Source organism: Leucoraja erinacea, chromosome 12 (genome assembly GCF_028641065.1).
Source record: "Leucoraja erinacea ecotype New England chromosome 12, Leri_hhj_1, whole genome shotgun sequence".
Classification (NCBI taxonomy): domain Eukaryota; kingdom Metazoa; phylum Chordata; class Chondrichthyes; order Rajiformes; family Rajidae; genus Leucoraja; species Leucoraja erinaceus.
In genome coordinates this window covers 49,322,569-49,345,209 of record NC_073388.1, presented here as the reverse complement: position 1 = coordinate 49,345,209, position 22,641 = coordinate 49,322,569, and the positions used below count along the sequence as shown (strand labels likewise).

At 44.9% G+C, this 22,641-nt stretch overlaps 1 protein-coding gene across 1 annotated transcript in view; it reads left to right on the top strand.

Annotated features, from left to right (window-relative positions):
- The window catches only part of LOC129701953 (collagen alpha-6(IV) chain-like), a 398,708-nt gene that overhangs the window by 117,006 nt on the left and 259,061 nt on the right, over positions 1 to 22,641 (top strand). Inside the window, 1 exon segment of the mRNA XM_055643398.1 lies at positions 10,412 to 10,495. Coding sequence (XP_055499373.1) covers positions 10,412 to 10,495 — 84 coding nt within the window.

The following is a 22,641-nucleotide window of genomic DNA, read 5'->3' as shown; positions in this document are numbered from 1 at the left end:
AACACTGTTGTACACACACTAGGGACAATTTGCATTGATACCAAGCCATTTATCCTACAAACTTGTATGTCTTTGGAATGTGGGAGAAAATTGAAGATCTCAGCGAAAACCCACGCAAGTCACGGGGAGAACGTACAAACTCCGTACAGACAGCACCCGTAGTCGGGATCGAACCTGGGTCTCTGGCGCTGCAAGGCAGCAACTCCACCTCTGCGCTACTGTACAGTGTAATTGGTCACCAGGAGATTTAATGTACGATACTGTCCCAGTGGTACTTGGCTCAGGGTAACACAACAGTTAAAGTGATAGTTGTGTGAACATGTTTGCAGCAGGAATATTACCAGTTGGAAGCAATTTGCCTCTGAGTCAGAATATTGGGGGCTTATGTCTAACTCCGTATTTTGAACCTTAAAATCTAGGCCGACATTCCATTGTGGCGTTGAAGGAATGCAACGTTGTCAGATATGTCATTTTTCTAGATTGTATAAGAAACTTGATACTCTTAACTTAAGATTGATGTAAAATGTAAAAATAACTTCTATTGGAGAGGCATTTCCTCATCTACTTGTAGAAGGTTTTAGAACAGGCGTGGCACGGTGGCGCAAGGGGTGGCACGGTGGTGCAGCGGTAGAGTTACTGCCTTACAGCGGCAGAGACCCGGGTTTGATCCAGATTACAGGTGCTGTCCGTATGGAGTTTGTACCTTCTCCACATGTGTTTTCTCCAGAAGCTCCGGTTTCCACCCACACTCCAAAGACGTACAGGTTTGTAGGTTAATTGGCTCGGGAAAATTGTCAAATTGTCCATATTGTGTGTAGGATAGTGCTGATGTGTGCAGGGATTGTTGGTCGGCATAGACTCGGTGGGCTGAAGGGCATGTTTCTGCAGGCCCCATCAGGGGGGGGGGGGGGGGGGGGGGGGGGGGGGGGGGGGCAATGAGTGCCATTTGGCATGGGCCACATGCCTGTCTGCTTCAAAGGGATCTTGGTTTAGGGGCCTCTAATATTGAAATTGGCCTGGGCCTCAGTTCATCTTTGAGAGGGCCTGTGTTTCCACACTGTATCTCCAAACTAAAGTAAGCTAAGAACATGCTAAGCTCTACCCTGGTACACAGTGTTAAAAGTGATCATCTGGTGATTATAATGCTGTCTGAGAGTGATTAACTGCTTGCTGCATGTCCGACATTACAGCAGTACCTGCACTGTCATATTTCCAAAAACATGTTCGAATGGCTCCAAAAATGCATACTTGTAAACTACGCCTCATTAACTTCTCCTTCAGCTTTCATGCATGCCTTCCTTTAAAATGTTTGTACATTGGCACTGCCTTGTTTTGGTTAGGAGTTTCAGTTGCACTACTTACCCTGCCAACACCCTAACTGAGTTGCTATTCTATACATGAGATCCTGGACTTTCAGTGATGTCAACCAGGGGCGGAAAACGCGGGGGGGGGGGGGGCAGTGGGGACACGTCCCCCCCCTTGTTTTGAGAGGTGGGGGACCTCCTCCCCCCAAGTTTTTGTGATCCCAATTGTAATATCTCCGCTTTCCGCGAGGCAGTGGGGGTGGGGCTGATGGTCGAGGGCGCGATGTTTGGGGGAGGGAGACGTGGCACAGACCTGCGCCTCATCCGCAGGCAGGATCGATCCCGGCCGGGTCTCCGGCGCTGTCCCGAGTGCCCCCACGGGTGGCCAGAGCAGACAGACGTGAGCTGTGCCTCCAGGCCCACAGCCAGCGCAGTGAAACAGCACTAAACCCAGCTCAACTCTGCCTGATCTGCCAGGTTAACCTGCCTGGGTTTGCGGGAAATATGGCCAGCGTGGAGCTGGTATCCCGTCAGTCCAGTGAGGGCTGTAGTTAACCCGGTGAGACAGGCAGAGTTGAGCTGCATTTAGCACTGGATTGAGCCTCCGAAGCCTCGCGCGTGTGTGCGTGAGTGTGCGCATGCGTGCGTGGCCTCCAAAAAATTGTGTCCCCTGTCCCCTCCATGTGTTGATAGCGAGTTCCGCTCTTGTTGTCAACTAATCGTATCATTGTTTCTGATGCATCGTGTAATGTCCTCTCTGAAATTTACTGCAGTAATTATGAAGCATTGTGCTAAAGGTCAAAGCCAAGCTGACAAAAGGGCTAGAGCAAGCAAAAACCTATCTGGTCAATGTAGCCCAGCACAACAGACACCTATTGATCTTCTTACCAGGCTGCTGGGAAGTGGGTCGGAATCTATATTCATTGTGGTAAATAAAATCCAGCCACACAAATTAACTGAAGCGACCTAAAACGCCCTTATTTTTGTATATTGGTCAATTTTGTTTGTTTACATTCCTCTGAGACACATTTTAAACACACTATGTAAGCACTTTTAAAAGGCGCCCATAAATAACATTTATTATTATTATTATTACATTAATGTTTAGTTCAATTTAGAGATACAGCATGGGAACAGGCCCTTCGGCCCAATGAGTCCACATCAACCAGTGATACCCACACAAGAACAAGTTCCCCACACACACTAGGGACAATTTTACATTTATGCCATGCAATTAACCTACAAACCTGCACGTATTTGGAGTGTGGGAGGAAACCGAAGGGCTCAGAGAAAACCCACGCGGTCACAGGGAGAACATACACACACTAGGGGAAATTTACACTATACCAAGTATACAAACACAAGCCAATTAACCTGCATACCTGGACGTCTTTGGAGTGTTGGAGGAACCCAAAGATTTTGGAGGAAACGGGGACAAGGTACAAACACCATACAGAGAGCACCCATAGTCTGGATTGAACCCGGGTCTCCGGCACTGCAAACACTACAAGGCGGCAACTCTACCGCTGCGCCACCGTGCTGCCCACAAATCCATGTAGGAGGGCATTTTGTACCATATCCATACCCTGTACCTGAATTTACTCAGATGAGCTCAGAGATAAAATAAAGCTGCTTGTAGGTCAGTGGTGAGTCTATTGAACCAATCAGTTATACCACACGTAACAGCACAAAATTCCTTCCTACAGTTAATAAACTGAAATATTGGCTTTGAACTGATGTCAATACTGCGTCTACATAAATTCGCCAATATTGAACAGCTGATAATAGGAAGTGTAGGAGCATGAGTCAGAATCCATCGACTTCGCTGATACTATGGGCCGCTTTGAATCACATTAAAAGAAAATTGATGTATCAAAGGGAATAAAGCAATCTTGGTCAGTATTTATCTCCTAGTGAATGCCACAGTAGCAAATTTATCATTCTTGTTTTGGCGATGATTAGAACAGCGAGACATTTCAATATAAATAATTAGATGTATTGTAATTTGGAATGTCCTCACCTTGTGAAATGTGCCAAACAAATGCTTTGGAGACAAAAATCACACAAAATGCTGGAGTAACTCAATGGGTCAGTTAAGGGGCTGTCCCACTTGGGCGACCTAATTGGCGAGTTTAGAAGAGTTTGAAAAAAAAGTCATGTTGAAGACCTCCTTCCACTATGTAGAAGACCTCCTTTGACTATGTTGAAGACCAGCTTCGACTAGCTACAACTAACTTCGGGAAAATTGGACACCGAATAGTGGAGAGTGAAGACGACCTCCTTCGATCTCTTTCGACCTCCCTTCGACTATGATGAAGACTATCTACGACTACCTTCGACTACCCTTGATTACCTACGACGAACATGCCAACCTACTACCACCTACTACGACTAAACCTACAAGTAAAAAAAGTATCGTTTTTTTTCCATGGCGACCTCTTTTTACTCGCGGGGGCATTTTTATTTAGCATATTGAAAAAAATGCCACGACCTAGCTGAGGCCTCGAGTACGCGGAGACTACTCTCGAGCATGAAGGAGAGTTACGGAGACCTCCTACCTCGTGTCGACCATGCTGCGAGTATGAGTTGACGTCAAATTTGCGGATTAGGTCGCCCAGGTGGGACAGCCTCTTTAGCATCTATGGAGAACATGGATCAGTGATATTTTTGGCCAGGACCCTACTTTGATGACTTTGTTAGGATTTGAGTATAGGAGCAGGGAGGTTCTACTGCAGTTGACCAGGGTCTTGGTGAGACCACACCTGGAGTATTGCGTACAGTTTTGGTCTCCAAATCTGAGGAAGGACATTATTGCCATAGAGGGAGTGCAGAGAAGGTTCACCAGACTGATTCCTGGGATGTCAGGACTGTCTTATGAAGAAAGACTGGATAGACTTGGTTTATACTCTCTAGAATTTAGGAGATTGAGAGGGGATCTTATAGAAACTTACAAAATTCTTAAGGGGTTGGACAGGCTAGATGCAGGAAGATTGTTCCCGATGTTTGGGAAGTCCCGGACAAGGGGTCACAGCTTAAGGATAAGGGGGAAATCCTTTAAAACCGAGATGAGAATAACTTTTTTCACACAGAGAGTGGTGAATCTCTGGAACTCTCTGCCACAGAGGGTAGTCGAGGCCAGTTCATTGGCTATATTTAAGAGGGAGTTAGATGTGGCCCTTGTGGCTAAAGGGATCAGGGGGTATGGAGAGAAGGCAGGTACGGGATACTGAGTTGGATGATCAGCCATGATCATATTGAATGGCGGTGCAGGCTCGAAGGGCCGAATGGCCTACTCCTGCACCTAATTTCTATGTTTCTATGTTTCTATGTTTGGGGGGTGACATGAAGACCTTTGATGCTGATAGACTGGTCATATCTTTGGAGACAAATAATTCTGTAGGATTTGGCCACTATGGTGTAATAGGATGTCCGTAGTCCAACGTGGTAGGAAATTATTATTAGTGTCAGCTCTTGTTTTACACCAAAAGACCTGATGCCTGTCTGCCATCTAACTGTGGCTGGTATCTTGTATATTATAAACATAGGGCAGCAGACGCATGACACACCATATAACCATATAACCATATAACAATTACAGGCCATCTCGGCCCTACAAGTCCGTGCCGAACAACTTTTTTTCCCCTTAGTCCCACCTGCCTGCACTCATACCATAACCCTCCATTCCCTTCTCATCCATATGCCTATCCAATTTATTTTTAAATGATACCAATGAACCTGCCTCCACCACTTCCACTGGAAGCTCATTCCACACCGCCACCACTCTCTGAGTAAAGAAGTTCCCCCTCATATTACCCCTAAACTTCTGTCCCTTAATTCTGAAGTCATGTCCTCTTGTTTGAATCTCCCTATTCTCAAAGGGAAAAGCTTGTCCACATCAAGTCTGTCTATCCCTCTCATCATTTTAAAGACCTCTATCAAGTCCCCCCTTAACCTTCTACGCTCCAGAGAATAAAGACCTAACTTATTCAACCTATCTCTGTAACTACTGACATAAGGCTGCTCAACCTATCCCTGTAACACCTTGACATAAGGCTGTGTTGTCAGGAAAAGAGTGATGATCAGCAGAACACAGATTACTTGAGGAACTCAATGGTGTCACGCAGGATTTGTGGAGGGAATGGATAGGCTACTTCAGGCTGATGAAGAAACACTGGCTGCTTCCCGACCCAAATTGTTATCTCCCCATTCCCTCCGCAGATGCTGCCTGACACTGTGGGTTCCTCAAGTTCTCTCAGTTTTGGTCAATTCCAACATCTGCAGTCCAATGTGCGTCTAAGAAGGATAAGCACAGAATGCCTCTCTGGGGCAGAGAGGTTTGGGTGTGTCAGTGACACAGGTTTACTTATCCCTCAGAAGCAGCACACGTGCCACAACTACATCTTGCTTCCATTCATACCAAGAACAGAAAATGTTTCAGCGTCTACAAGAACAAACAGGTTGACCGAATTTCCGTGCAGTCAGGGCCAAGTTCATTCTCGCCTGTTCTGTTTTTAATATCTGAATATTTCACCGGTTCGGAGAAGTTCAGAATAACATCTTTAGTTAGGTAGAGGAAGGAACAGCAGATGCTGGTTTAAACCAAAGATAAACACAAAAAGCTGGAGTAACTCAGTGGGACAGACAGCATCTTTGGAGAAAGGGAATAGGTGACATTTCGGGTCAAGACCCTTCTTCAGACTGAGGAACAGAATATGTACCTTAGGAGTTAAAATGAACTAACTTAAAATGAACAGTTGTATAGGGCCCTGGTGAGACCACATCTGGAGTATTGTGTCCAGTTTTGGTCTCCTAATTTGAGGGAGGACATCCTTGGGCGACCTTGTACACCAGTCACTGAAAGTTGGCGTGCAGGTACAGCAGGCAGTGAAGAAAGCTAATGGAATGTTGGCCTTCATAACAAGAGGATTTCAGTATAGAAGTAAAGAGGTTCTTCTGCAGTTGTATAGGGCTTTGGTAAGACCACATCTGGAGTATTGTGCACAGTTTTGGTCTCCTAATTTGAGGAAGGACATCCTTGTGATTGAGGCAGTGCAGCGTAGGATCACGAGACTGATCCCTGGGATGGCAGGACTGTCATATGAGGAAAGATTGAAAAGACTAGGCTTGTATTCACTGGAGTTTAGAAGGATGAGGGGGATCTTATAGAAACATATAAAATTATAAAAGGACTGGACAAGCTAGATGCTGGCTAAATGTTCCCAATGTTGGGCAAGTCCAGAACCAGGGGCCACAGTCTTAGAATAAAGGGGAAGCCATTTAAGACTGAGGTGCGTAAAAACGTTTTCACCCAGAGAGTTGTGAATTTGTGGAATTCTCTGCCACAGAGGGCACTGGAGGTCAAGTCACTGGATGGATTTAAGAGAGAGTTAGATAGAGCTCTAGGGGCTAGTGGTATCATAGAACATAGAACATAGAACATCGAACATAGAAAATAGGTGCAGGAGTAGGCCATTCGGTCCTTCGAGCCCGTACCGCCATTCAATATGATCATGGCTTATCATCCAACTCAAGAGAATCAAGTGATATGGGGAGAAGGCAGGCATGGGTTATTGATAGGGGACGATCAGCCATGATCACAATGAATGGCGGTGCTGGCTTGAAGGGCCGAATGGCCTCCTCCTGCACCTATTTTCTATGTTTCTGTGTAACTCTGCATTAAGTATGATTTGTACGTGCAGTCTTATTCACCTCCGTCATCGATTAGTGCAAAGATATAGGAATGACTTTCATCAATCTTTGATGTAAGATTAATCCGCATTGTGACGAGGTGGATTTGACGTATCAATTGTGCCAGTCTATTACATCAAAAGAACTAGTCTAAATAGGCCAATCGTGCTTGGTCATCCATAAGCATGATCCTGTATCATGAACTGATCTTGTATCTCATGCACAGCCTCCTGGCTGATTCCCAGTCTCTGATTACCTTGCTGCCTGCATTTAGCTTTCCCTTACAAGTGCTATTCAAGTTATTTGTATAAAAAGCTCAATGTGCATTCTTCAACAATATGGAGCACGACTACACCTTTATCGCACACTCGCCTTTCTGATATCAGGCATTTTGGTTTTCAAGTAGTTTTGAGACTGAAGGGCCTGTCCCACATAAGCAATTTTTTGTCCCCATAGTCACAGCAGATCGCCGAAAAATTAAAAAATGTTGAAAATCCAGCTGCGATCAGGCTCTTTGGGCGACTACTCACGACCATCCAGGCGTCGCACCAAACAGTCGTACATTTTTCTAGATTTTCAACATTTTGGAACATTTTCGGCGACCTGCTGCAACTATGACGGGTGCCGTTAAGTCACCGATAAAATTGCGTACGTGGGGTGTCAAATATAGATTTACATCCATATTCACACGCAAATTATACTTTGCATAGACATGCCAAGCATTATATAGGAAGGAACTGCAGATGCTGGTTTAAACTGAAGATGGACATAAAAAGCTGGAGTAACTCAGCGGGTCAGGCAGCATCTCTGGAGAAAAGGAATAGGTGACATTTCAGGTCGAGACCCTTCTTCAGACTGAGAGTCAGGGGAAAGATGTGTGAAAAGAAAGAGATTAGTTAAAACAAATGTAGGTCCCTTGCAGTCAGAAACAGGTGAGTTGATCATGGGGAACCAGGATATGGCGGACCAATTGAATAACTACTTTGGTTCCGTCTTCACTAAGGAAGACATAAATGATCTGCCGGAAACAGCAGGGGCCCGCGAGGAATTGAGTGAAATCCAGGTTAGTCGGGAAGTGGTGTTGGGTAAATTGAATGGATTAAAGGCCGATAAATCCCCAGGGCCAGATAGGCTGCATCCCAGAGTACTTAAGGAAGTAGCTCCAGAAATAGTGGATGCATTAGTAATAATCTTTCAAAACTCCTTAGATTCTGGAGTAGTTCCAGAGGATTGGCGGGTAGCAAACGTAACCCCACTTTTTAAGAAGGGAGGGGAGAGAAAACGGGGAATTACAGACCAGTTAGCCTAACATCGGTAGTGGGGAAACTGCTAGAGTCAGTTATTAAAGATGGGATAGCAGCACATTTAGAAAGTGGTGAAATCATTGGACAAAGTCAGCATGGATTTACGAAAGGTAAATCATGTCTGACGAATCTTATAGAATTTTTCGAGGATGTAACTAGTAGCGTGGATAGGGGAGAACCAGTGGATGTGGTGTATCTGGACTTCCAGAAGGCTTTCGACAAGGTCCCACATAAGAGATTAGTATACAAACTTAAAGCACATGGCATTGGGGGTTCAGTATTGATGTGGATAGAGAACTGGCTGGCAAACAGGAAGCAAAGAGTAGGAGTAAACGGGTCCTTTTCACAATGGCAGGCAGTGACTAGTGGGGTACCGCAAGGCTCAGTACTGGGACCCCAGCTATTTACAATATATATTAATGATCTGGATGAGGGAATTGAAGGCAATATCTCCAAGTTTGCGGATGACACTAAGCTGGGGGGCAGTGTTAGGTGTGAGGAGGATGCTAGGAGACTGCAAGGTGACTTGGATAGGCTGGGTGAGTGGGCAAATGTTTGGCAGATGCAGTTTAATGTGGATAAATGTGAGGTTATCCATTTTGGTGGCAAAAACGGGAAAGCAGATTATTATCTAAACGGTGGCCGATTGGGAAACGGGGAGATGCAGCGAGACCTGGGTGTCATGGTACACCAGTCATTGAAGGTAGGCATGCAGGTGCAGCAGGCAGTAAAGAAAGCGAATGGCATGTTGGCCTTCATAGCAAGAGGATTTGAGTATAGGAGCAGGGAGGTTCTACTGCAGTTGTATAGGGTCTTGGTGAGACCACACCTGGAGTATTGCGTGCAGTTTTGGTCTCCAAATCTGAGGAAGGACATTATTGCCATAGAGGGAGTGCAGAGAAGGTTCACCAGACTGATTCCTGGGATGTCAGGACTGTCTTATGAAGAAAGACTGGATAGACTTGGTTTATACTCTCTAGAGTTTAGGAGATTGAGAGGGGATCTTATAGAAACTTACAAAATTCTTAAGGGGTTGGACAGGCTAGATGCAGGAAGATTGTTTCCGATGTTGGGGAAGTCCAGGACAAGGGGTCACAGCTTAAGGATAAGGGGGAAATCCTTTAAAACCGAGATGAGGAGAACTTTTTTCACACAGAGAGTGGTGAATCTCTGGAACTCTCTGCCACAGAGGGTAGTTGAGGCCTGTTCATTGGCTATATTTAAGAGGGAGTTAGATGTGGCCCTTGTGGCCAAGGGGATCAGAGGGTATGGAGAAAAGGCAGGTACGGGATACTGAGTTGGATGATCAGCCATGATCATATTAAATGGCGGTGCAGGCTCGAAGGGCCGAATGGCCTACTCCTGCACCTAATTTCTATGTTTCTGTTTCTATGAAAGGGGAAACGAGAGATATAGATGGTGATATAGAGAAATATATAACACATGAATGAATGACATGCAAAATGGTTACAGACATATAGATATTGATTTCTGTAACTGTAAGTAACCCTTGCATCCTTTCTCACGGTCTTGGATGGAGCTGTTCCCAAACCAAGCTGTGGTGCATCTGGATAAAATGATCTCCATGGTGCATCTGTAGAAGTTGGTGAGAGTTGTAGGGGACATGTCGAACTTCCTAAGCCTTCGAAGGAAGTACAGGCGTTGGTGTGCTTTCTTGGTCGTTGCTTCACTATGGGTGGTCCAGGAGAAGTTATTGCTGATATTAACGTTTGAAATTTGACGTTTTCAACCGTCTCCATGCTGGTACCAGTTACTGAAGGAAGAATGTTATATTCAGCTGTCTTGAATTACTAGTTGTACCACAGCACATGAGTAAGTTTAGATGAACAAGTGTAAGGAAACAGCACTTTACCGGACTCAACCGCAGAATACGTGACATCCACAGGCCAGCCAATTGTGACTCAATTAATTAATTCAACACAGATAGGTAGACAGATGTGATGCATGTGGGCTTAGTACAGCATCATGCAATACCTTTACTAGTTGAATCCACAAAAGACTGTTTTAGATATACTGGGCTATAACAATAACATTTTAAAATCCCTTTGATCTGCTCTTCGAAATGTTGAAATGTATTTTATTTTGCTATTGCAGGGGTACAAGACTGAATCCCTCGGACGGTGTGAGGGTCGAGACTGCAGTGCAGGATGCAAGTGTTTCCCAGAGAAAGGGTCAAGGGTGAGTGAGACACAGTTGGATGTGGTTTTTTGTTCCACTGTTTTTTTGTTCCCATGCAATTCCGATGTAATTCCGATGGGATGAAGAGATGGCCCAGAGTTCAGTCTGACTGGGACAATGTCAACGGTCACTAGCTCACCATGAAGCCAGTCGAGGATGGATAGCCGGGATCTTGGCTCCAGATTGTGTGGAGCGGGCTCTGAACTTTCAATGGTGAACTCTTACTTCATGTTTGCACGGCAGCTTCCAAAACTCTGAGAAATCGACGGCTTTAAGAGTATTGTCATTCTTTCATCGTTGTTCTAATTCCCTGACAAACAACAGTGTGGGAGTGTTCATTCATTCATCATCGTTGAAGACATTAGCAACGCAGTGGTGCTGGTTTCCAACGGTGATGGATGCACCACACATCTCTGTCCGCCAGTTCCCGCGGACTTCCGCCGCTGGAAGTATAGGATTTTGGTGTGTGTTTTATCATCATTCCTTACTATGCTATTCACGACAGTGATCGCAACTTCTACTGAAGTGTGTATAGCTGTTGGCTCGCTAGAAGCTCATCCGCCCTTTTGCGGGTCTTGTTTTTGGTCCTGCTGGGGGTTCACAGCCCCCTCCTCACATGGCAAACCAGGTGGGGGAGACGGTTTAGTCGCCAACTGTTTGACCATGGAGTAGGTAGCACGGGATTATATGGTGCCCGTGGCAGGGGGCACTCCCCCCCACCTGACATGTACCTTCAACAAAACTATCATTCAAAAGTTGTCTTGCCATTAAGATCTGATGATCAACTGGCTAACACCTTTGTCAACATAATATCCTCTCTGCAAATATCCCCACACCGATCAACAAAAAGCAACATGTACTGAAAGCAGCCACTGCTCCAAGGTGAACAAGACAGTTACAATCCCCTTCATTACAATTGAATCCATGATTTGCATTGGTGTTTTCTTTCGATGAAAATGGGAAGTCAGCGTCTCCTGACCAACATGTTGAAGGCCCCAATATGAGCCAAAGAGAGTCGTGTAAGGCTCCAAACACTGATGGTGAACAGATCGCAGTGTGTAGGAAGCAGCTGCAGATGCTGGTTTACACTGAAGATAGACGCAAAATGATGGAGTAACTCAGCGGGCCAGGCAGCATCACTGGACAGAAGGAATGGGTGATGTTTCGGGCTGAGACCCTTCTTCAGGTCATTCCTTCTATCCAGAGATGTTGCCTGTCCCGCTGAGTAACTCCAGCATTTTGTATCTATCTATCTATCTATCTATCTATCTATCTATCTATCTATCTATCTATCTATCTTCTGTCTGAAAATTTGATATGAAATCCCAACATAACATTTCTAATCACAAGGTAGACAACAATGCTGGAGAAACTCAGTGGGTGAGGCAGCATCTATGGAGAGAAGGAATAGGTGACATTTTTCACGGCTGAAGACCCTTCTTCCTCCGAAACGACACCTATTCCTTTGCTCCATAGATGCTGCTTCACCCGCTGAGTTTCTCCAGCATTTTTTTATTTTCCAGCATCTGCAGTTCTTTCTTAAACCTTTCTATTCACATTAACATTTAACATAACATATTATTGATTCCAAGACCTAGATCCTCGCCAGAAGGAGAGCTCTGTGTAGTGTAGGCTGCTGGAGGTCGGAAATTAGGAAGAATGGGTTCATCAAAACTTTTTTAATGATCTTTCTGCCCTGCAGGTTTAGTGATGGACAGGCAGAGGGCCTATTAGCTGGGAGGCCTACCTTTCAAAGTGTCAGACAACCTGAGTAGATGTAGTGTATGAGGGCAAAAGATTATGGGAGCTTCTGATGGCTGGGGGGGTGGTGGGAGCAGAAGGTGTACAGGGAGGAGACGGAGCAGAATGAGAGCTGGGAGTGTTATAGATAATAGGTGCAGGCGTAGGCCATTCGGCCCTTCGGGCCAGCACCGCCATTCAATGTGATCATGGCTGATCATCCCCAATCAGTACCCCATTCCTGCCTTCTCCCCATATCCCCTGACTCCGCTATGTTTAAGAGCCCTATCTAGCTCTCTCTTGAAAGCATCAAGAGAACTGGCCTCCGCCACCCTCTGAGGCAGAGAATTCCACAGACTCACCACTCTCTGCGAGAAAAAGTGTTTCCTCGTCTCCGTTCTAAATGGCTTACTCCTTATTCTTAAACTGTGGCCCCTGGTTCTGGACTCCCCCAACATTGGGAACATGTTTCCTGCCTCTAATGTGTCCAAGCCCTTAACAATCTTACATGGTACAATGAGATGCCCTCTCATCCTTCTAAACTCCAGAGTGTACAAGCCCAGCTGCTCCATTCTCTCAGCATATGACAGTCCCGCTATCCTGGGAATTAACCTTGTAAACCTACGCTGCACTCCCTCAATCGCAAGAATGTCCTTCCTCAAATTAGGGGACCAAAACTGCACACAATACTCCAGGTGTGGTCTCACTAGGGTTCTGTACAACTGCAAACGGACCTCTTTGCTCCTATATTCAATTCCTCTTGTTATATAGAGATTTGGGAAAGATTTAAAAAGACAGAGATTGATACTTGGAACTCGCTGCTAAATGAAGTGGTGGATTAGGATACAATCCTGCACTGAACCATCTCTGGTTGCCTCAAACCCGCACGAGTTGACGACCTGTCCCTGCTGTGTGGTATTGCACCCCCTCCAATCAGAAGAGCAGTATCCTCAAAAGTGGAAAGGCAGCAAGCAGGGGGATGACTCTCGTCAGCCACTCTTCCAACACGTCCAGGCTCCAAAGAGGTGAAATTCCAGAAATAGCTTCCTGCATGCAGTTCAACCCCTAGGTGATAACCCCCACACCTGGAGGATAGATGCTTGGGTGACACACACCTACAATCCCCACACACTGACACTATACCCTGAGGAGCCCCTTCCATTGTATGTGAAAGAGACATGGCCAGTCTGTCTCTGCCTCAATCGCCTCAGAACACAGGTCGGACGGAGGAAAGGCCTCATGCAGAAGTGGCGGTACAACAACGATGGGCCAACTGAATGTGACTATGGGGAGGCAACCCAAAACTATGGAGCACTTAAAGCCCTGTCCCACGGTACGAGTTCATTCCAAGAGTTCTCCGGAGTTTGCCCTGATTCGAACTCGGAGATTTACGGTAATGGCCACTCGTCGGTACTCGGGGCTCTCGTGAACATTTTTCATCGTGTTGAAAATTCTTCACGAGTCTTCCCGTGCTTACCTGCCATTAGCGAGTCTTCCCGAGTACCTGCCGTTAGCGCTAAGAGACGTCCCCGAGCTCCGACGTTCCCGCTACGTTCATTCTCCGTGCTTACCACGAGTTTGATTTTTTTTAAACTCGGGAGAGCTCTTGGAATGAACTTGCACTGTGGGACAGGGCTATTACTTACCTGCCCCCTCCTCCCAGAGCTCTGCAAACCAGAAGATCTCAAGGTCTTCAACCCATATGCCAGAGCCCGCATTATGCATTGGCTTAGAAAAATGTTGCGACACGGCAAGAAGAAGACTGTGTTTCAGAGACATGTGAATAGGGAAGGCACAGAAAGGTATGGTTCTCATGCAGGCAAATAAATGGGTTTAGTTCCGATGGGTAAATAGGCTAGTATGGATATATTGGGCTGAAAGCCATGTTTCTACACTGTATAACTCGATGAATAGAATGCAGAGAGTATTCACTGATCAGATAACTGAGCCTGCAGGAACTGTCCTGATATTCCTGACCAACAAGAATATGTGTAAACAGGGCAATATGGTGGAGCAGCAGTAGAACCACTGCCTTACAGCACCAGAGAACCGGGTTTGATCCTGACTGTGGGTGCTTGTCTGTACGAAGTTTGTACCTTCTCCCCGTGACCTGCAGACGTTTTCTCAGAGATCGTTGATTTCCTCCCACACTCCCAAAGACGTACAGGTCTGTAGGTTAATTGGTTTGGTATAAATGTAAATTGTTCCTTAGCGGCGACTAGAATGAAGCTGTAGCGAGAATTCTCGAGCCGTAGGTGCGTCGGCAAGAGGTCTTAATGGGTTGCCAGGAGGTCGAAGGTTCTCTGAGGTTCTCGTAGGTTGTCGCTGGTGCTGACCGGTGAATTTCATTGACTCATTGGGAAAAAAAAAGGTAAGCAGTAGTTTTCAGAACCAAGGAGAACCGACCAGTAATGTTAAATGTCCGCCGAGCTTCACACCCGTGTATTTCTGGCTTCTTAAAGGTTGTCCCCACTCCTTCTCCCCCTTCTCCCCCCTCTCCCCCCCCCCCCCCCCCCATCTCCCCCCCTCTTTAAAGGACTTACCGTACACTGTGCTTTAGCCATCTTAATTACAGCGGCAACCTTCCTGTTCATCGCGGTGTGTGTCTGTTTCACCTTGGCTTTGCACCGTGTGAATTTTTTATACAGTGCGCCCCACGCTTGCCCTGTCCCTCGCCTGCATAACGGGCTGGTGAAGAACGATGCGTGTGTGCGCGTGTGTGTGTGTGCGCGCGTGTGTGTGTGTGTGCGCGTGTGTGTGCGTGTGTGTGTGTGTGTGTGTGCGCGTGTGTGTGCGCGTGTGTGTGTGTGTGTGCGTGTGTGTGTGTGCGCGTGTGTGTGTGCGTGTGTGTGTGTGTGCGCGTGTGTGTGCGTGTGTTTTCCACTCTTGACAGTCACCGTTCCAGTTGCCAGTTTTTCAGGCGACTGCCCGCAACTTGACAGTCACCGGCAGTCCATTGAAAAATCGCCTAAGTGGGACAGGCCCATTACTCTTAGTCCTCATTTGGTTACTCCATTATTTTACTTTAATGTCATCTTGCATTCCTCTGATTTTACACTCCAACCTTGCACCATTCTGCTGCTTTGCACACTTTGTTGTATTAGATGTTTTGCTGGTGTTTTACGCATATAGTAATTTATCATTCCAATATGTGTATTGTTTACTATGTGAGCTCCCCATGTAAAAAACAATAACCTAATCTAGTGTGAATATTTATTATCAGGAGTTTAAATACACGAGTTAGAAATAGTTTGACATTTGTACTCTGTAGCTAACCATTGGCGGAAGATGTGGGGAGCATAGAATGTCCTATTTAACAGAAGTTCAAGATGATAGGATGGAAATTATAGATTTATAATGGGAACTTTTGCACCAGGTAGACAAGGAAGATATTATGTTTTTAAGAAGGAACTGCAGATGCTGGAAAATCGAAGGTAGACAAAAGTGCTGGAGAAACTCAGCGGGTGCAGCAGCATCTTTGGAGCGAAGGAAATAGGCAACGTTTCAGGCCAAAACCCTTTGAAGACTGATAATTCAGACAAGGAAGATAATTGAGTTTATTTTATAAAATATGAATGATTCTGATAGATTGAATAAGGAAAGACATATTCAGGAAGTCAGTTCCAAGGGATCAATTCCAAGAAACATTAAAATAAGTTTTGGATATGTGTCATTTTTGTTGTCCTGACTGTGAATGCTTTGGCACGGTTGAATCAGAATGACGGAAATGTGGATTTGGATTTGAAGATCAAGGATACAGGAAGAGAGTAAGCAGTGGTATTAGTTTTGGCTTGCTTGAGGCACAGACATGACTGTCAGAATGACCCCCTGCTGTGATGGGGGCTCCCGTGGCTCAGCTGTCTCTCTGTTTCTGGGGAACAAACAACTTTCCCACAGGATGGAACGAACACAAGTCAGTAGAGGTTCAATCAGTGCTGCTGCTCCACCTCGCTGTTGACACAAACCAACAAGCAGTTTGTTTGGCAAATGTTTTAATGGGCAGATTCCAAGGCATATATCGCAGAAGGACATTATGTAAAAGCATGGGTGTGACTAGGCAGCATAAATTCAGTTTCAGTTTAGTTTATTGTCACGTGTACCAAGGTACAGCTAAAAGCTTTTGTCGCCTGCTATGCAAGGTAAAGCCAGCAAATTCCGATCAAGGAATTGATCGGTCCGAGGGTCACCGATGAGGAAGATGGTAGTTCAGCACTGCTCTCTGGTTGTGGTTGGATGATTCAGTTACCTGATAACAGCTGAGAAGAAACTGTCCCTAACAAAGTGACACGGCTGAATTTAAGTCGGTAAGGGATGAGAGATTCCCTTCCGGCTATTTTTGTTGTCGTCAGTAGCTGCTTGTGAACTTATGAATTCCGAACGTGTCAATCTCATTGTATTGCTGGATATAGCAACATAGAGTTGTACAGCACAAAGAAAAAGGACCTTCAGCCCACTGTGCCCATGCTGACCTTATTTGCCCATCTAAGTGTGCAGGCTTTGGGTCTGTACCTTTCTAGGCCTTGCCTATTCGAGTGCCTGTCTAAGTAAGTGTAGTGAGTGAGTGTATCTAATCTATCACCTCCTCTGCAGCAAGTTTCAAATATTAACCACTGTTTGTGTAAAAAAAAATATTTCCCCCCAGACTCTCTCCCTCTAGACTCATTCCCCGCTCCTTGAACCTGGGCACACTTGTTTTTGATTCCCCTGTCATGACAAAACGATTTTGATCGTTCATGTTATCTAAGCCTCTAACAGTTTTCAATGCCTAAATTGGTCACCCCTCAGCCTTCTTTGCTCCAGGGAAAACAAACCCTGTGAATGTTTCAATGCCGCATCTCTAAGCTGAACTAAACATTAGCATTTATGCGGAGAAGGCATTTATGAGGAGAATGGGGTTAGGAAGGACAGATAGATCAGCCATGATTGAATGTCGCAGTAGACTTGATGGGCCGAATGGCCTAATTCTGCTCCTATCACTCTGGACATGACTTCAAGATTTATTATCTACCCCTAATTGTCACTAAATATAAGAGGCAGATAGGTGACAACAATATTGTGGGTCTGAAGTAAATTGTAGAACAGATAGTGTGAGGATCTCTGAGAGGTATTAATGACTCCTTTTGGAATAGGATGGCGGTTGCATGCCCTCTGTACTAATGCTAGCTTTCATTGCAGTTATTATTTAATCACTTAAATTGAAATTCCCCAACTATGCTGGTGGGATTAGAACTCATGTCACAAATCAATGATCCAGCCCTTTTGGTAAATGAGCTTTCATGCCATGACCAGTTCAGTGAACAGCTATTTTCAGTTTTTGCCCGTACTTGTTCATTCGTTATAAAATCCATGGTACATCCCAAAAATGAGCTCCAAACATTTAGTTAAGACACCAATTAACGAAACTTGCTCCATGATCTAGCTGGTAATATAATTGATTTACTCCAGTCCTGCAGAATAAAAAAACTGCTGTACCAAAGGAAAAAGAGTTAAAGATGGCAAGCAGGCAATAATTGACAATACACACACATTCATTGACATGACTATGTGCCAGAATTGAATTTTTGCTTAGAATTGGAAATGTCAGGAGTGTTAACCTGGTAGCCTGGCTGTGATATCACATTCATTTAACTCTTAATATTAACTGCAGGGGATTAGTGATGCAAGTTTAGACAGGAAAGGCAAATAGCTGTTCACTGAGCTGATCAGAGCATGCAAGCTCTGCATACTTCTGTGAAAAATGCAATTTTATTGAAAGGACAAACCCAAAGCAAAAAGCCCTGCAGCAATGGGGCAAGGATAACCGTTTCCAAATACATATACTGTAGTGTGCTTCCTATCTTGAATTAGAACCTATGTCCTCTGGTCCTCGATTCACCTACTCTGGACAAGAGACTCTGCGGATCTGCCCAATCTATTCCTCTCAAGATTTTATACATCTCTATAAGGATGAGGGGTGATCTCCTAGAGATGTATAAAATCATGAGAGGAAAAAATCAGGCAGATGCATAGAGTCTCTTGCCCAGAGTAGGTGAATGGAGGACCAGAGGACCTAGGTTTAAGGTGAAGGTCAACAAAATAGAGAGAGTACAGAGGAGATTTACTAGAATGTTGCCTGGGTTTCAGCAACTAAGTTACAGAGAAAGGTTGAACAAGTTAGGGCTTTATTCTTTGGAGCGCAGAAGGTTAAGGGGGGACTTGATAGAGGTCTTTAAAATGATGAGAGGGATAGACACAGTTGACGTGGATAAGCTTTTCCCCACTGAGAGTAGGGAAGATTCAAACAAGGGGACATGACTTGAGAATTAAGGGACTGAAGTTTAGGGGTAACATGAGGGGGAACTTCTTTACTCAGAGAGTGGTAGCTGTGTGGAATGAGCTTCCAGTGAAGGTGGTGAAGGCAGGTTCGTTTTTATAATTTAAAAATAAATTGGATAGTTATATCGAGGGGAAAGGAATGGAGGGTTATGGTCTGAGCGCAGGTGTATGGGACTAGGGGAGAATACGTGTTTGGCACGGACTAGAAGGGTCGAGATGGCCTGTTTCCGTGCTGTAATTGTTATATGGTTATATGAAGGGGAAAATAATTAATTAGATTCTGAGGGGTAAATTTTTTCACACAAAGGGTGGTGGGGGTATGGAACAAGCTGCCAGAGGAGGTAGTTGAGGCTGGGACCATCCCAATGTTTAAGAAACAGTTAGACAGGTATGGGGTTTGAAAGATAAAGTAAGATGGTTGATCAATTGCCCCAGCCCCAGGCAATCAGGGCAGGAGTTAATCAGGGATGTGTTTAAAGTCCAACTTCATTATTGGCCTGCCTTCCATCATTCATCTCACTCAGGGAAATTAGGGGTGGGCAGTAAATGTGCAGACTAGTTGGCATTGTCCAAATCCCAAAAATGAACTAGAAAGTACTTATTATTTGACGGGACATATAAGTTAATAGTAGCTGTTTCAATGAAAGGTTTGTAGAATTGCCTGCAGCAATAGCTGCATTCCTTTACATTGAAGAAGGGGAATGTGAACAAGAGATGGGGCACAAGGAGGCCAAATGGATTTGGTCGCACAGATGTTGTCATGTTTTCACTAGACATGGGTTTAATGGTCAATAGTTGTGTAAGGATGTTGGGAATGTCGTATATATTCTTGATAAGATCTAGTATATTGCAGGCATTGTCATAGATTCCAACGTCTTCCCCAGCCATCGGTTAAAGGCTATATATAAAGAATATAAAAAGTCTTGGAAGCTACTTAAATCAATCAGGCACGAGCTGTGCAACATTCTGAGGGCAGATTTAAGACAGCATCCTGCCTGAAGCGTTCCACAGTGAGTGACATCTTGGCAGTCTCGTGAGGAATACAGTTTATACCTCCAATACATGTCATGACTGGCCAAAGAACTTCAAACTAATCGCTGATATCATCAAGATTCCTTGTTGTTTTATAGCCTCTCTGGAATAAGGGAAGGGGAATTTATTGTTGCCCTCTAACGCTGGATGTGTGAAATCAGTGAAATGTAATACTTGAAAGTTCATTCTCTGACAGGTGGAATTCTTTCCTCTCATAATTGGAAGCAATGTGCACTTCAGACCCAGTTCTTTAGCCGCAAGATGGCTTTAGTCTCCAGGCTGACGGTCATTCTTGAAATTCGTCTCGTAATCTGGACCCACTACCTCAAGGTCTACTCAGGAATTTAGCATGGATATTCTCCTGGTTTATTGCCTTTTATCAGGTGGTGTACTTATGATTCCATGTCCTCGTGTTGAACTTTCTGTTGGATCTTTCACCTTCTGCAGCCTCTTCACACCCCCACTAACCCAGGCATCATCTCAGTACAATACCTCTCTGTGTTTCTAATGACATAGAAAGAGCTCAATTGATCCACCAAATCCATGTCAGCGCAGAGTCAGAGCAATCGAACTTCCCAATAATTATTCTCCCAACAACTATTCTCCCATCAGTTCACGCCAGATTTTACCATTCCCTGGACACAAGGGCAATTCACCATTAACCGGTGAACCTGCACATCTTTGGGATGTGGAAGTGAACCGGAGCAACCAGAGGACACCTATGAAGTTATCGGAAGAGAATGCAAACTCAAAACAGAGGCACCAGAGGTCAGGTTTGAATCCAAGTTACTGGTGTTTCGAGACAATACCTGTACTAGCTAAGACAGGGTGCCGTTGTCTCTGATGAATTGCTCACTGATTTGTGATGAATAGTGGCATGGTTGCACCATGGCACAGTTGCTGCCAGAGACCAGGGTTCAATCCTGACTGCGGGTGCTGTCTGTACGGAGTTTGCACGTTCTCCCTATGACCTGCGTGGGTTCCAAGATCTTCAGTTTCCTCCCACACTCCAAAGAGGTGCAAGTTTGTAGGTTAATTGGCTTGGTATAAATGTAAATGTAAAATTGTCTCGAGTGTGTGTAGGGTCATGTTAATGTGAGGGGATCATTGGTCGGTATGGTCTCGATGGGCCGAAGGGCCTATTTCGGTGTTGTATCTCTAAACTAAAGTAAACTAAACTAAAACAAATTTGCTAGTAATTAGTACTGGTCAAGTGACTATACATAGGAGCTAAGCTGGAATATTGTGAAGAGAAAATACATGGGGAAGAATGGAGAAACAGAACTGAATAGGGCACCTGAATGAGGTCATTTTAATGTGGCTTTATCTGAGGTTATCAGTGGGTGGCACGGTGGCGCAGCAGTCGAGTTGCTGCCTGATAGTGTTTACAGCACCAAGACCCGGGTTCGATCCCAACTACGGGTGCTGTCTGTACGGAGTTTGCACGTTCTCCCCGTGACCTGCATGGGTTTTCTCCATAATCTTCATTTTCCTCCCACACTCCAAAGACGTGTAGGTTTGTAGGTTCATTGGCTTGGTATCAATGTAAATTGTCCCTAGTGTGTGTAGGATAGTGTTAATGTGCGGTGATCGCTGGTCGGTGCAGTCTCGGTGGGCTAGAGGTCCTGTTTCCGCACTGTATCTCTAAACTAAACGAAACTTTAGCAGGACAGAAACACCAACATTGAGTCAAGAGCTTTGTGAACCCATTAACTCACCTCCAATTTGACAGGGTCCATCTTTAGGTGTCTAAATCAGTTGCATTCGACATCTGGTTACACAGTGGTGCAGTTTGCAGAGGTGTTACTTCACGATGCTGGATTCAATCCTGAACTCTGGTTCTCTCTGTGTGGATTTTACACGTTCTGCCATGATGGATGTAGGGGTTTCTCCATGTGTTTGAGTTTACTTCCCCCATTCCAACATTAGAGCAGACCTTTAGAGTGGAGTGGGTGAGATGGGTGGAGTGTATGCTATTGTTGACTTGCCTAAGTACCCATAGCAATGGATGTCGATGGAATAGGAGCAATGATAAACTTGAGATGGGTGGCAGTCGAAAGTTGTTGGGGATGGGTGCATCAAATTTGGTGCATCAGGGAGTGGAGGAAATGAACACCACTTATGTCGGACAATCCCTTAAATTATCAGTCGATTACTACCGCCAACTCCTGCTCTTTCCGAATGTTAATACGTTCCAGAAGATCACTCTTCTCTTCCCTAAACTCACTAGCTTTATATGTGTGTGTGTACTTGTAAGTATGTGTATATATACACACTGAACTTTTTTTTTCTCTCTCTCTCGTCTATCATAGTGTTCACAGTGTACTCTGTTTACATATTCTGTTGTGCTGCAGCAAGTAAGAATTTCATTGTTCTTTCTGGGACATATGGCAATAAAACACTTTTGACACTTGGCTCTTGTTTCATTGACTGAATATTGCCCAGGAGTCTAATTTGTGAATCCGGAGATAAGAAGTGATATACAAATAACATTGTGAAAATCTGCTTACATTTCAGTAAATCTTCAGATGAATTGATGACATTCTTGCTTCTTTTATGTTTAACATTCAGCTATTTACTCAACCATATTATTTAGTTTAGTTTAGTTTGGAGATACAGCACGGAAACAGGTTGTTTCGGCCCACCGAGTCCGCACCGACCAGCGATCCCCTGCACATTAACCCTACCCTACACTAGGGACAATTTTAAAATACCAATTAACCTACAAACTTGTACGTCTTTGGAGTGTGGGAGGAAACTGAAGATCTCGGGGAAAACCCACACATGTCACAGGGAGAACGTACAAACTCCATACAGACAACACCAGTAGTTGGGATTGAACCTGGGTTTCTGATGCTGTAAGGCAGCATCTCTACCGCTGTGCCACCATGCCAGCATAAGGCCAGTGTTTCTCTACACATTGCATATCAATAACGGTCAAATCATTTAATATCATTAAAAACGTGCCTCACAGCTCGTGACCCATGTTCAATCCTAACCTCTCGTGCTGCCTGTGTGGAGGTCGTCGTGCACTTCTAGACCGCAAACTCCTGCTCTTT